General features: G+C 45.1%; 1 protein-coding gene across 4 annotated transcripts in view; it reads left to right on the forward strand.

The window, feature by feature from the left end:
* Positions 1–16,233, forward strand: part of sestd1 (SEC14 and spectrin domains 1) — a 218,177-nt gene that overhangs the window by 132,083 nt on the left and 69,861 nt on the right. For all 4 annotated transcript variants that reach the window (XM_038789283.1, XM_038789284.1, XM_038789285.1 and 1 more), the window contains 2 exons: positions 2,146–2,357; positions 4,331–4,453. In XM_038789283.1, coding sequence (XP_038645211.1) covers positions 2,146–2,357; positions 4,331–4,453 — 335 coding nt within the window. The remainder of the gene's footprint in view (positions 1–2,145; positions 2,358–4,330; positions 4,454–16,233) is intronic.

Raw genomic sequence — 16,233 nt, forward strand, 5'->3', positions numbered from 1 at the left:
TTTTCTCTGGCTGAAAATCCAGCAACTGAAAATCCAACCCATGTGCGATTATTTTTATCTCTCAACCTATACAGGGATGAAAATCTAGGCCTGTAATTGTGACTGCACTTTAAAAGTATTTTATTTGCTGTAAAACGCTATGAACGTGTTAAGGCTGTGAAAGCTGCTGTATGATTGCAAATGTTTTCTTTTACTCTCCATAATCATTTTTAATGGAACAAGGTGTGCCTTTTCTGTATTCAAAGACTTACCAACCAAATTCCTTTGCATTTAATTTTTTATTTGGATGTCATTGGCAAGGCCAGCATTTACTCCCCATCCCTACATGCCCATGTGAAGGTGGTGGTGAGCTCCCTGCTTGAACAGCTGGAGTCCCACAATGCTTTTAGGGAGGGAGTTTTAAAATTTTGATCCAGTGACACTGGAAGAGTGGTGATATGGTTCCAAGTCAGGTGGTTGTGTGACTTGGGAGGGAACTTGCAGGTGCTGATGCTGCCCTTGACCTTCCAGGTAGTAGCGATAATGGATTTGGAAGCTGCTGTTGAGAAAGTCTTGGTTAGTTGTTGCAGTAGATCTTGTGTATAGTTTGCATTGGCACCTCTGTGGCCAAACTTTGGTCTATAATGTGGTCGATCTAGGATGCTACTTTTTCCTGGATGGTGTCCAACTTCCTGAGTGTTGTTGGAGCCACGTTCGTCCAGGCAAGTGGAGTGTATTCCATCACGCTCCTAAATTGTCCCTTGTAGATGGTAGACAGACTTTGTGGAGATAGGAGGTGAGTTGGTCAATGCAGAACTCCCAGTCTCTGGCCTGCTCTAGTAGCCATGGTATTTATGTGGTTGTACCAGTTATGTTTCTGATCAGTGGTATTCCCCAGGATGTTGATAGATGCTCAACATTGCTGGCATGTTTATTGGGCTTTATTTTAGATGAGACTCACTATCTTTTTTGTGCTCTGACCTAAACTTCACTATCACCCCTCTTTTTGTAGGAGAATGGACTAACTTATTTTTTGTTGATGTCTGAAACTTTCTATCGCATAAACAGGGCATTTTCATAATGCAATATGAACACAAATACAAATGTTATTTGAATTGTACTGTTACTTCATGTCCTAGATAACGTGCTGATCACAAATAACTGCTTCTTTAGTTTGGAATTCAACGATAAAGCGTCATTCTTCTTTTAGGTCCCTTAGGACAGTCTGTACATTATCTCAGTAGTGGGAGGTTTCACAACATCAAGACGTCATTAAGTAGATTTATTGTAGTGTTTGAATGATGCACAAAAAGCAGAAATCATTGTGCTTACAAGGGCATAATCTATGCATGAGAAAATACTTTTTTAAAACGTTTTTTTCATGGGATGTTGGCATTGCTGGCTAGTCCAGAAGTGACTTAATTGAGGCATACAAGATGATCAGATGATTAGATAGGGTGGACAGTGAGAGCCTTTTTCCTCAGATAGTGATGGCGAGCACGAGGGGACATAGCTTTAAATTGAGGGGAGATAGATATAGGACAGATGTCAGAGGTAGGTTCTTTACTCAGAGTAGTAAGGGTGTGAAATGCCCTGCCTGCAACAGTAGTGGACTCGCCAACATTAAGGGCATTTAAATGGTCATTGGATAAACATATGGATGATAAGGGAATGGTGTAGATGGGCTTTAGAGTGGTTTCACAGGTCAGCGCTACATCGAGGGCCGAAGGGCCTGTACTATGCTGTAATGTTCTATGTTGTATGTGGTACGTACTGCTGCCACTGTGTCAGTATTGGAGGGAATGCATGTTTTAGGTGGTGCAGGGGTGGCTATCAAGCAGGCTTGAGCATTGGGCGGAGTTCCACTCATCCACGTTAAGCATGTTCCATCTCACTCCTGACTTGTACTTTCCAAATGGTGGACAGGCTTTGAGGAATTGGGAAGTGAGTACTGCAGAATTCCCCGCCTATGATCTGCTTTTGTAGCTACAGTATTTATATGCTGGTTCCGTTCCTCCCTTTGATCAAACAGATGCCTATTAACACCTGTCTGTTTCAAAGCTGCCTGTTTCAGTTTTGAAGTAATAAATTGTTGCACCATTGGCACATCTATAAAAGATTGAATTGTGAATTGATTCTGAAATATTTTATGTAATTACCCCAAAGGTCATGAACTACTATCGGAATTGCAGCAGCGCCGCTTTAATGGGTTAGAAGGAGGTATGTCATGGTCCCCAATGGATGACGAATTGTTAGCTCAGCCCAAAGTAGTGAAACTACTGGATTCTCTACGAGAACAATATACTAGATATCAAGAGGTCTGCAGACAGCGGAATAAACGTACTCAACTTGAAGAGATACAACAGAAAGTTATGCAGGTGAGAAATAATTCAGAATAAAATGCACATTTCTACAAATTGCGATGGTTTAATCTTAAAACAACTGCACTCACTGCTTGTGGGATTTAGTCTTACAGACCATTAGATTGCAGACCTGTGTTAGTGTAGCTACTTTTTATCTAGGCAGTTGAGGTATTGTAACTGGACTATGGTTCCCTGACTTCGGGAGGGGTCAACATTCCTTCAATCCTTGATATTTTCTCCCAAAACATAATACCTCGCAATTAGTTAGATCAAATTGCATCTGCTACCAATCTGTCCATCTCATTAACCAAGGGTGTTACAGTTATGGCCCTGAGTCAGAATATTTGTTTTCAAGCTCCATTTTGAAGCTATGGGTGCATAATTTACATTGGCATTTCAGTGTAATATAAGAGTATGCTTCATAGAAAATCCTGCCCGGCTTGGGTCACTGTCTGTGCGGAATCTGCATATTCTCTCCGTGTCTGTGTGGGTTTCCTCCGGCACTCCGGTTTCCTCCCACAAGTCCCGAAAGACGTGCTATTAGGTAATTTGGACATTCTGAATTCTCCCTCTGTGTACCCGAACAGGTGCCGAAATGTGGCAACTGGGGGCTTTTCACAGTCATTTCATTGCAGCGTTAATGTAAGCCTACTTGTGACAATAAATATTATTATTATTATGCCAAAAGCCTTCTTCGCTGCCCTATCTACCTGTGACTCCACCTTTAGAGAACCATGCACCTGAACTCCAAGGTCCCTCTGTTTCAGGATATTCCTTAAGGTCCTACCATTCATCCTGAAAGTCATACCTTGATTTGACTTTCCAAAATGCAACGCCTCACCCTTATCTGTATTGAACTCCATTTGCCATTTCTTGGCCCACTTCCCCAGCTCACAGAATCATAGAGTTTACAGTGCAGAAGGAGGCCATTCGACCCATCGAGTCTGCACCAGCCCTTAGCAAGAGCACCACTTAAGCCCACAGCTCCATCCTGTCCCCGTAACCTCACCTAACCTTTTTGGACACTAAGGGCAATTTATCATGGCCATTCCACCTCACCTGCACATCTTTGGACTGCGGGAGGAAACCAGAGCACCCGGAGGAAACCCACACAGACACGGGAAGAATGTGCAGACTCCACACAGACAGTGACCCGAGTCGCGAATCGGAGCTGTGAAGCAAATGTGCTAACCACTGTGCTACCCGTGCTGATCAAGATCCTGCTGCAATTTTTGATAACCGTCCTCACTGTCCTATTTTAGCGCCTATTATACCACCCATTTTAGCGTCATCTGCAAACCTCCTGATCATGCCTTGTACATTCTCATCCAAATTGTTGATCTAGATGACAAACAGCAATGACACCGTTTCTTTTTCAAGACTGTGTCATCATTTCATAACTGGAAAATCTGATTTTTTTGATGCACATATTCATGTTACTTCTTTGTGGGTTGGTAAACAATTGCTTCCATTGTCTTTTCCACAATTGAAGTAGCTTCCCTGAGAGACAGGTAGTGTGCTTCATGTTGTTTGTAAACATGGAGCATGTTGAATCTCCATGTTGTTTTGTTCCTCTCCCTTTCCACTTTGAAGAAATGCGCTACTTTCATTCTGCATCTCCACCAAATGGCCCATTTCAATTGCAAAGTTATTTAAGAGGAATCATGGGTTAAGATTGGCATGCTGAATCTCCAGGACACAGCATTGCTGCCCTACTATACAGTGTCACCAGACCATTCACTACAATTTAATTTTTAAATTGAACAATAATTGGTTTGCATAATAGTTGATGCTTAAACTATGAAAAAATACACATACATACATATATATATATATATATAATATATGAATGTCCACGTCCTATCTGGCTGTACAACAGTTTTTTTTTATAAGTGTGTTTTATTTCACATTTGAGGGGTTTTCAGGAATATTGTCCTGACGAAGATTTGCCATTCAATTCATTTACCAAAATAAATTCCTCACTTTAGGTTGTGAATTGGCTTGAAGGACCTGGATCAGAACAACTGAGGACTCAGTGGGGAATTGGGGATTCCATTCGAGCTTCACAGGCCTTGCAACAAAAACATGAGGAAATAGAAAGCCAGCACAGTGTAAGGGATTGTTTTTGCATGGTTTACAACATAAGTATATTTAACATATCTGATAATAGGCTTAAGAATGCCAAAGAGTTCAAGCGCGAGTTTGTTTTCTGAGGATTTATAACTATTATTTCTGTTTGTCGGGGAGTGAGATAAATTTGGGATCGTAATACGCATTTAAAACACATTTCTGTAATAAAATATCACGCTAATATAATATGCAAGATGTGCTACAAGATAAAATTTTGCTGTTAAATAAAGTTGGAACAAGTTAAATTATCTAATTGGCGTTCTACTGAAAAATACAAATGATGTATGTTTAATCTTGTGCCTGACAATTGTTGTGCTTATAAAGTAATTTTAAACTTATATATTGTAATTTTTGTTACCATTGGCCCGTCCCCACTCTACCTGCCAGAGCACTATGATGCTGAAAAATGCTCAATGCCAAGTTGATGCATTGAGCATCTAATGAGGTCTATAAAATGTCTCATAAAAGTCAAAACGCTTGAGTGCAGTGCAATATTACAGTAACTTCTTAATTTTCAGCGAGTGGGAAATTGAACGAATGCTGGACTTTCCTTCCCATGTCATGTTGCATCACTTTACACTGGTATTGCTCTTCAAAATATAAATGTGGAAACAGATTAAGGCAGTCATTTTCAAAGTGGGGGTCGCGACCTGCGGGTGGGTGTCGGGAGGGTCGTGGACCCATCCATTGCGGCGTTCCCGATCACGGGGATTAATACCCAACAGCTGCAGCTGCCGGCTTTTAAAAATGCCAGCTGCAACCAGCTTTAAAAATGACGGTTCGTGTTACATTGAACGACAAAGTACAATTAGCCTCTTACATGCTAGCTAAAGAGAAAATGCAACAGGATGAAAGTACAGATGTTTCAGATTGTACAACTTTGCTAGTTTACATTAGGTATTTTTGGCACAATGAATTTGTTGAGGATTTGCTGTGCTGCCTGACATTACCAACCCACACGACTGCCGCAGAGATTTTTGAAGCATTGAATAGTTATGTGGTTGGAAAGTGCGGGCTCGACAGGGTTCATTGCAGAGGAAGCACAAGCACTGGAGCAGCCAACATGACTGGGAAAAAACAGCAGAATTATAATGAGGAAAAAGGAGGCAGCTGGTCAGGACGTCGTTTGGAATCATTGTTTTATTCACCGTGAAGCACTGGCATCAAAAGGAATTCCATCCAATCTTGAAGTGGTGTTGAAAGGAATTGTGAAAGTTGCGAATTTTATTAGACGCAGCGCACTCAGTACCAGACCTTTTGAGACTCTGTCTTCCGATATGGGGGCCGAGCACACACATTTATTTTTCCACACAGAAGTATGTTGGCTGTCAAGGAGTCGGTGCTAGTCACAGTTTACGAACTGTGGTATCAAATTCAGGCTTTCCTCCTCGAGAAATTGTTCCCTCTGGCTGATTTATTTGCTGATGAAACTTAGATGCTACCTTACAGACACCTTACAGTCTTACCTTGCAGACACCTTTTCAATTCTAAATTAACTGAACCTCAAATTGCAAGGGAAGGATGATGATTACTTTCAGGACTGTGAAGAAATCAAAGCTTTCCAAAAGTCATTGAAAGTTTGGCAATAGCGAGTTCAAAGCCAAAATTACTACATGTTCCCCACAATGCTAGGACACAACGAAGAAAACAGCGTTAGTAAGGAAACTGTAAATGGACTGGCAAGCCTTATTCAGTCGCATATGGCTGCGCTGATCAACAGTTTTTGTTGTTGCTTTCCAGAGAAGAGGTGGGTAAAAATTCCCTTTGAGTTTGAGATCCCAGAATTAGTTATTAACTTGCAGCTGACACCAAATGGAGAAACTGAAATTCTGCGCCTCAGCTGTGACAGCACATTAAGAACACGGTACAAGTCAATGAGGCTGTCAGCAATCTGGAGTAGCGTCTCTGAGAAGTATCCAGAGCTGAGTAAAACAAGCATTTTGTTGCTTTTTCCCTTCACAACGACCTAAATGTGCGAGGTTAGATTTTCTGTCCTCACAAAGATGAAGACAGCACAAAGGAACCGGCTGAATTCTCTACCCAATATGCGTATAGCCCTCTCCTCCTGTGAATCTGATTGGAGTGAGATTGTGAGGACCACGCAGGCTCACCTTTCGCATTAAAGGTAAGAGAAATTGGTGGGTCATGAAGGTCGGCCGGCTTCAGCCCGAAGGATAGCTGAGTGGCAAGAATGTTCCATGGCAACAAAGTTTGAAAAACACTGAATTAAGGGACTGGTTTACAGTGTATGAAAAATAGGAGAATCGAAGTTGGTTTGGAATCTAACGGGTACATTTTAATTTTTAACTCCGTAAAATAATGAGTTAAGACACTGGAATAAGATTTGTTAAAGTCTTCCCACAAGTGTATAAAATGTGAGAGTGCCTCCAGATCTGGGAGCAAAATTTATGAGTCATCACTAACTTACATAGAACTGATCATTTTATGCAGTTGAATGGAACTTGCTCTTTTTCAATTCAAAGTTTCCCCAAGAAATTGCTGACGTTTTAACTTACATTGTGCTTTACAACAATTATACTAGTACTTGAACATCAGTTGTGTTGAATAAGGAGGTTGAGATCTTCAGGTGAAGCAGGGACAATGAGGGATAATTCAACCAAGGCATGTAAATATAATTTAGTCCCCTTTTTAAAGTTGTATACTATTTTCTTATTTTTATATACTTTGAGTTTATACTATTTGTAATAGTTAAACATCAAAACTTATGGAGAATCCCGGCCCCGGTCTCTCATCTGCAAAATACAAAACCTGAAACATAATGTCCTGCCAAGCATGCTGCTTCAGCTTGAGTCCTCTGCTAAAAGGCACATTCCGATTATGGGTCCATGGACCAAAAATAATAAAAAAAAGAAAATGGGAACAAAGAAAATAAACAGGAAGGACTCTTAGTGAACTGGACATATCAGGGCAATTTTCCACATTAGCAGATTGATACCAGTGTTGTAGCTGTACTGGAACAGCTTGGCGAGGGTCACGGCTAGTACTGGGGCACACGTCTTTAGTTCAACTGCTGCAATGTTGTCAGGTACCATTGTGTTTGCAGTATCCAGTGCCCTAGCTCTCTCTTGGTATCAAATGGTGTGAATCGAATTGGCCGAAAATTGGTATCTATGATGCTTGGGAGCTTAGGAGGAGCACGATGGATCACCTTGTGGCTGAAGATGTTTGAAAATGCTCAGCATTGTTTTTTGCAGTAATCTACTGTGCTTCTCTATCATTGAGGGTAGGGATAGAAACAAAATAGGAGTAGAAGGAGGCCATTTGGCCCTTCCTACTTGCTCCGCCATTCATTATGATCATGGCTGATCATCCAACTCAAATCCCGCTTTCCCCCCATATCCTTTGATCCCCTTCGCCCTAAGTGCTATACCTAACTGCTTCTTGAAAACATGCAATGTTTTGGCCTCAACACTTCCTGTGGTAACAAATTCCACAGGTCGACCGCACTCTGGGTGAAGATATTTCTCCTCATCTCTGCCCTAAATGGTCCATCCCGTATCCTCAGTCTGTGACCCCTGGTTCTGGACACACCCATCATTGGGAACATCCTTCCTGTATCTACTCTGTCTAGTCCTACTAGAATTTTCAAAGTTTTTGTGAGAGCCCTATCATTCTTTTGAACTCCAGTGAATACAATCCTAACCAATTCAATCTCTCATACAACAGTCCTGCCACCCCAGGAATCAATCTGGTAAATCTTCACAGCACTCCTTCTAGAGCAAGAACATCCTTCCTCAGATAAGAAGACAATATTCCAGATATTGCCTCACCAAGGCCCTGTATAATTGCAACAAACATCCCTGCTCCTATACTCGAATCCTCTCGCTATGAAGACCAACATACCATCTGCCTTCTTTACCGCATGCTGTACCTACATGCTTACATGGTGTACGAGGACACCTAGGGCTCGCTGCACATTCCCCGCTCCTAATTTATGACCATTCAGATAATAGCCTGCCTTCTCGTTTTTGCTACCAAAGTGGATAAGCTACACTTTCTCCAAATGATACTGCATCTGCCATTCACGTCACGGTAGCACAGTGGTTAGCACTGCTTCCTCACACCTCCAGGAACCTGGGTCCAATTTCACCCTCAGATGGAGTGCTGAACTTGTTGCATTTGAGTGCTACAGTGCGAGTTTGGTGACTGAGGGAGTTAGGTGAGGAGGGAGTAAGGTGCTCCTTACATTTCATTTCCTATATTTATCAAAGAGCGTGAAGGGAGCCAGGATTTAGAGTACAGCTGACTGGAAGCAGGGTCGGAGGGCGGAGGTCCAGTTTGTCCACGGGGCAGCTAATTCAGTAAAGTAAGAGGGGATGGAGGCTAGGGCAGTTGCATGCTCCTCCTGTAGGATGTGGGTGGTGAGGGAAACCACTGGTGTCCCCGCTGACTATACCTGCGGGAAGTGCACCCAACTCCAGCTCCTCAGAGACCGTGTTAGGGTACTGGAGCTGGATGAACTTCGGATCATCCGGGAGGCAGAGGGGGTTATCGAGAAGAGTTACAGGGAGGTAGCCACACCCAAGGTACTGGACAAGAGTAGCTGGGTTACAGTCAGGGAAAAGAAAACTAACAGGCAGACAGTGCAGGGATCCCTCGTGGCCGTTCCCCTTCAAAACAAGTATACCGTTTTGGATGCTGTTGGGGGGGATGACCTACCGGGGAAAGGCCCTAGCGGCCAGGTCTCTGGCACTGAGTCTGGCTCTGGGGCTCAGAAGGGAAGGGGGGAGCATAGAAAAGCAATAGTAATAGGAGATTCAATGGTTAGGGGAATAGATAGGAGATTCTGTGGTCGCGAGCAAGACTCCCGGAAGGTATGTTGCCTCCCGGGTGCCAGGGCCAGGGATGTCTCGGATCGTGTCTTCAGGATCCTGAAGGGGGAGGGTGAGCAGCCAGAAGTCGTGGTGCACATTGGTACCAACGATGTAGGTAGGACAAGGGGTGTGGAGATAATAAACAAGTTTAGGGAGTTAGGCTGGAAGTTAAAGGCCAGGACAGACAGTGTTGTCATCTCTGGTTTGTTGCCGGTGCCACGTGATAGCGAGGCTAGGAATAGGGAGAGAGTGCAGTTCAACACGTGGCTGCAGGAATGGTGTAGGAGGGAGGGCTTCAGGTATTTGGATAATTGGAGCGCATTCTGGGGAAGGTGGGACATGTACAAGCAGGCCGGGTTGCATCTGAACCAGAGGGACACCAATATCCTGGGGGGGAGGTTTTCTAGTAGTCTTTGGGAGGGTTTAAACTAATTTGGCAGGGGAATGGGAACCAATTTGTAGTCCAGCAGCTAAGGAAGCCGATATTCAGGACGCCAAAGCTCATAGTGATGCAGTGGGGAAGGTAACACTGATAAAGGAGAGTACTTGCAGGCAAGGAGATGGGTTGAAGTGTGTATACTTCAATGCAAGAAGCATCAGGAATAAGGTAGGTGAACTTAAGGCATGGATCGGTACTTGGGACTACGATGTGGTGGCCATCACGGAAACTTGGATAGAAGAGGGGCAGAAATGGTTGTTGGAGGTCCCTGGTTATAGATGTTTCAACAAGATTAGGGAGGATGGTAAAAGAGGGGGGGGGGGGTGGCATTGTTAATTAGAGATAGTATAACAGCTGCAGAAAGGCAGTTCGAGGGGGATCTGCCTACTGAGGTAATATGGGTTGAAGTCAGAAATAGGAAAGGAGCAGTCACCTTGTTGGGAGTTTTCTATAGGCCCCCCAATAGTAGCAGAGATGTGGAGGAACAGATTGGGAAACAGATTTTGGAAAGGTGCAGAAGGCACAGGGTAGTAGTCATGGGTGACTTCAACTTCCCAAACATTGAGTGGAAACTCTTTAGATCAAATAGTTTGGATGGGGTAGTGTTTGTGCAGTGTGTCCAGGAAGCTTTTCTAACACAGTATGTAGATTGTCTGACCATAGGGGAGGCCATATTGGATTTGGTACTTGGTAATGAACCAGGGCAGGTGATAGATTTGTTAGTGGGGGAGCATTTTGGAGGTAGTGACCACAATTCTGTGACTTTCACTTTAGTAATGGAGAGGGATAGGCGCGTGCAAAGGGCAAGGTTTACAATTGGGGGAAGGGTAAATACAATGCTGTCAGACAAGAATTGAAGTGCATAAGTTGGGAACATAGGCTGTCAGGGAAGGACACAAGTGAAATGTGGAACTTGTTCAAGGAACAGGTACTGCGTGTTTTTGATATGTATGTCCCTGTCAGGCAGGGAAGAGATGGCCGAGTGAGGGAACCATGGTTGACAAGAGAGGTTGAATGTCTTATTAAGAGGAAGAAGGAGACTTATGTAAGGCTGAGGAAACAAGGTTCAGACAGGACGCTGGAGGGATATAAGATAGCCAGGAGGAAACTGAAGAAAGGGATTAGGAGAGCTAAGAGAGGGCATGAAAAATCTTTGGCAGGTAGGATCAAGGAAAACCCCAAGGCCTTTTATGTGAGTAATATGAGAATGACTAGAGCGAGGGTAGGTCCGATCAAGGACAGTAGCGGGAGATTGTGTATTGAGTCTGAAGAGATAGGAGAGGTCTTGAACAAGTATTTTTCTTCAGTATTTACAAACGTGAGGGGCCATATTGTTGGAGAGGACAGTGTGAAACAGACTGGTAAGCTCGAGGAGATACTTGTTAGGAAGGAAGATGTGTTGGGCGTTTTGAAAAACTTGAGGATGGACAAGCCCCCCGGGCCTGACTGGATATATCCAAGGATTCTATGGGAAGCAAGAAATGAAATTGCAGAGACGTTGGCAATGATCTTTTCGTCCTCGCTGTCAACAGGGGTGGTACCAGGGGATTGGAGAGTGGCGAATGTCGTGCCCCTGTTCAAAAAAGGGAATAGGGATAACCCTGGGAATTACAGGCCAGTTAGTCTTACTTCGGTGGTAGGCAAAGTAATGGAAAGGGGACTGAGGGATAGGATTTCTGACCATCTGGAAAGATACTGTAGTAGGAGGGAGTAAGGTGCTCCTTACATTTCATTTCCTATATTTATCAAAGAGCGTGAAGGGAGCCAGGATTTAGAGTACAGCTGACTGGAAGCAGGGTCGGAGGGCGGAGGTCCAGTTTGTCCACGGGGCAGCTAATTCAGTAAAGTAAGAGGGGATGGAGGCTAGGGCAGTTGCATGCTCCTCCTGTAGGATGTGGGTGGTGAGGGAAACCACTGGTGTCCCCGCTGACTATACCTGCGGGAAGTGCACCCAACTCCAGCTCCTCAGAGACCGTGTTAGGGTACTGGAGCTGGATGAACTTCGGATCATCCGGGAGGCAGAGGGGGTTATCGAGAAGAGTTACAGGGAGGTAGCCACACCCAAGGTACTGGACAAGAGTAGCTGGGTTACAGTCAGGGAAAAGAAAACTAACAGGCAGACAGTGCAGGGATCCCTCGTGGCCGTTCCCCTTCAAAACAAGTATACCGTTTTGGATGCTGTTGGGGGGGATGACCTACCGGGGAAAGGCCCTAGCGGCCAGGTCTCTGGCACTGAGTCTGGCTCTGGGGCTCAGAAGGGAAGGGGGGAGCATAGAAAAGCAATAGTAATAGGAGATTCAATGGTTAGGGGAATAGATAGGAGATTCTGTGGTCGCGAGCAAGACTCCCGGAAGGTATGTTGCCTCCCGGGTGCCAGGGCCAGGGATGTCTCGGATCGTGTCTTCAGGATCCTGAAGGGGGAGGGTGAGCAGCCAGAAGTCGTGGTGCACATTGGTACCAACGATGTAGGTAGGACAAGGGGTGTGGAGATAATAAACAAGTTTAGGGAGTTAGGCTGGAAGTTAAAGGCCAGGACAGACAGTGTTGTCATCTCTGGTTTGTTGCCGGTGCCACGTGATAGCGAGGCTAGGAATAGGGAGAGAGTGCAGTTCAACACGTGGCTGCAGGAATGGTGTAGGAGGGAGGGCTTCAGGTATTTGGATAATTGGAGCGCATTCTGGGGAAGGTGGGACATGTACAAGCAGGCCGGGTTGCATCTGAACCAGAGGGACACCAATATCCTGGGGGGGAGGTTTTCTAGTAGTCTTTGGGAGGGTTTTAAACTAATTTGGCAGGGGAATGGGAACCAATTTGTAGTCCAGCAGCTAAGGAAGCCGATATTCAGGACGCCAAAGCTCATAGTGATGCAGTGGGGAAGGTAACACTGATAAAGGAGAGTACTTGCAGGCAAGGAGATGGGTTGAAGTGTGTATACTTCAATGCAAGAAGCATCAGGAATAAGGTAGGTGAACTTAAGGCATGGATCGGTACTTGGGACTACGATGTGGTGGCCATCACGGAAACTTGGATAGAAGAGGGGCAGAAATGGTTGTTGGAGGTCCCTGGTTATAGATGTTTCAACAAGATTAGGGAGGATGGTAAAAGAGGTGGGGGGGGGTGGCATTGTTAATTAGAGATAGTATAACAGCTGCAGAAAGGCAGTTCGAGGGGGATCTGCCTACTGAGGTAATATGGGTTGAAGTCAGAAATAGGAAAGGAGCAGTCACCTTGTTGGGAGTTTTCTATAGGCCCCCCAATAGTAGCAGAGATGTGGAGGAACAGATTGGGAAACAGATTTTGGAAAGGTGCAGAAGGCACAGGGTAGTAGTCATGGGTGACTTCAACTTCCCAAACATTGAGTGGAAACTCTTTAGATCAAATAGTTTGGATGGGGTAGTGTTTGTGCAGTGTGTCCAGGAAGCTTTTCTAACACAGTATGTAGATTGTCTGACCATAGGGGAGGCCATATTGGATTTGGTACTTGGTAATGAACCAGGGCAGGTGATAGATTTGTTAGTGGGGGAGCATTTTGGAGGTAGTGACCACAATTCTGTGACTTTCACTTTAGTAATGGAGAGGGATAGGCGCGTGCAAAGGGCAAGGTTTACAATTGGGGGAAGGGTAAATACAATGCTGTCAGACAAGAATTGAAGTGCATAAGTTGGGAACATAGGCTGTCAGGGAAGGACACAAGTGAAATGTGGAACTTGTTCAAGGAACAGGTACTGCGTGTTTTTGATATGTATGTCCCTGTCAGGCAGGGAAGAGATGGCCGAGTGAGGGAACCATGGTTGACAAGAGAGGTTGAATGTCTTATTAAGAGGAAGAAGGAGACTTATGTAAGGCTGAGGAAACAAGGTTCAGACAGGACGCTGGAGGGATATAAGATAGCCAGGAGGAAACTGAAGAAAGGGATTAGGAGAGCTAAGAGAGGGCATGAAAAATCTTTGGCAGGTAGGATCAAGGAAAACCCCAAGGCCTTTTATGTGAGAAATATGAGAATGACTAGAGCGAGGGTAGGTCCGATCAAGGACAGTAGCGGGAGATTGTGTATTGAGTCTGAAGAGATAGGAGAGGTCTTGAACAAGTATTTTTCTTCAGTATTTACAAACGTGAGGGGCCATATTGTTGGAGAGGACAGTGTGAAACAGACTGGTAAGCTCGAGGAGATACTTGTTAGGAAGGAAGATGTGTTGGGCGTTTTGAAAAACTTGAGGATGGACAAGCCCCCCGGGCCTGACTGGATATATCCAAGGATTCTATGGGAAGCAAGAAATGAAATTGCAGAGACGTTGGCAATGATCTTTTCGTCCTCGCTGTCAACAGGGGTGGTACCAGGGGATTGGAGAGTGGCGAATGTCGTGCCCCTGTTCAAAAAAGGGAATAGGGATAACCCTGGGAATTACAGGCCAGTTAGTCTTACTTCGGTGGTAGGCAAAGTAATGGAAAGGGGACTGAGGGATAGGATTTCTGACCATCTGGAAAGATACTGTAGTAGGAGGGAGTAAGGTGCTCCTTACATTTCATTTCCTATATTTATCAAAGAGCGTGAAGGGAGCCAGGATTTAGAGTACAGCTGACTGGAAGCAGGGTCGGAGGGCGGAGGTCCAGTTTGTCCACGGGGCAGCTAATTCAGTAAAGTAAGAGGGGATGGAGGCTAGGGCAGTTGCATGCTCCTCCTGTAGGATGTGGGTGGTGAGGGAAACCACTGGTGTCCCCGCTGACTATACCTGCGGGAAGTGCACCCAACTCCAGCTCCTCAGAGACCGTGTTAGGGTACTGGAGCTGGATGAACTTCGGATCATCCGGGAGGCAGAGGGGGTTATCGAGAAGAGTTACAGGGAGGTAGCCACACCCAAGGTACTGGACAAGAGTAGCTGGGTTACAGTCAGGGAAAAAAAAAATAACAGGCAGACAGTGCAGGGATCCCTCGTGGCTGTTCCCCTTCAAAACAAGTATACAGTTTTGGATGCTGTTGGGGGGGATGACCTACCGGGGAAAGGCCCTAGCGGCCAGGTCTCTGGCACTCAGTCTGGCTCAGGGGCTCAGAAGGGAAGGGGGGAGCATAGAAAAGCAATAGTAATAGGAGATTCAATGGTTAGGGGAATAGATAGGAGATTCTGTGGTCGCGAGCAAGACTCCCGGAAGGTATGTTGCCTCCCGGGTGCCAGGGCCAGGGATGTCTCGGATCGTGTCTTCAGGATCCTGAAGGGGGAGGGTGAGCAGCCAGAAGTCGTGGTGCACATTGGTACCAACGATGTAGGTAGGACAAGGGGTGTGGAGATAATAAACAAGTTTAGGGAGTTAGGCTGGAAGTTAAAGGCCAGGACAGACAGTGTTGTCATCTCTGGTTTGTTGCCGGTGCCACGTGATAGCGAGGCTAGGAATAGGGAGAGAGTGCAGTTCAACACGTGGCTGCAGGAATGGTGTAGGAGGGAGGGCTTCAGGTATTTGGATAATTGGAGCGCATTCTGGGGAAGGTGGGACATGTACAAGCAGGCCGGGTTGCATCTGAACCAGAGGGACACCAATATCCTGGGGGGGAGGTTTTCTAGTAGTCTTTGGGAGGGTTTAAACTAATTTGGCAGGGGAATGGGAACCAATTTGTAGTCCAGCAGCTAAGGAAGCCGATATTCAGGACGCCAAAGCTCATAGTGATGCAGTGGGGAAGGTAACACTGATAAAGGAGAGTACTTGCAGGCAAGGAGATGGGTTGAAGTGTGTATACTTCAATGCAAGAAGCATCAGGAATAAGGTAGGTGAACTTAAGGCATGGATCGGTACTTGGGACTACGATGTGGTGGCCATCACGGAAACTTGGATAGAAGAGGGGCAGAAATGGTTGTTGGAGGTCCCTGGTTATAGATGTTTCAACAAGATTAGGGAGGATGGTAAAAGAGGTGGGGGGGGGTGGCATTGTTAATTAGAGATAGTATAACAGCTGCAGAAAGGCAGTTCGAGGGGGATCTGCCTACTGAGGTAATATGGGTTGAAGTCAGAAATAGGAAAGGAGCAGTCACCTTGTTGGGAGTTTTCTATAGGCCCCCCAATAGTAGCAGAGATGTGGAGGAACAGATTGGGAAACAGATTTTGGAAAGGTGCAGAAGGCACAGGGTAGTAGTCATGGGTGACTTCAACTTCCCAAACATTGAGTGGAAACTCTTTAGATCAAATAGTTTGGATGGGGTAGTGTTTGTGCAGTGTGTCCAGGAAGCTTTTCTAACACAGTATGTAGATTGTCTGACCATAGGGGAGGCCATATTGGATTTGGTACTTGGTAATGAACCAGGGCAGGTGATAGATTTGTTAGTGGGGGAGCATTTTGGAGGTAGTGACCACAATTCTGTGACTTTCACTTTAGTAATGGAGAGGGATAGGCGCGTGCAAAGGGCAAGGTTTACAATTGGGGGAAGGGTAAATACAATGCTGTCAGACAAGAATTGAAGTGCATAAGTTGGGAACATAGGCTGTCAGGGAAGGACACAAG

The sequence above is a fragment of the Scyliorhinus canicula genome, chromosome 2 (genome assembly GCF_902713615.1).
Source record: "Scyliorhinus canicula chromosome 2, sScyCan1.1, whole genome shotgun sequence".
Lineage (NCBI taxonomy): Eukaryota > Metazoa > Chordata > Chondrichthyes > Carcharhiniformes > Scyliorhinidae > Scyliorhinus > Scyliorhinus canicula.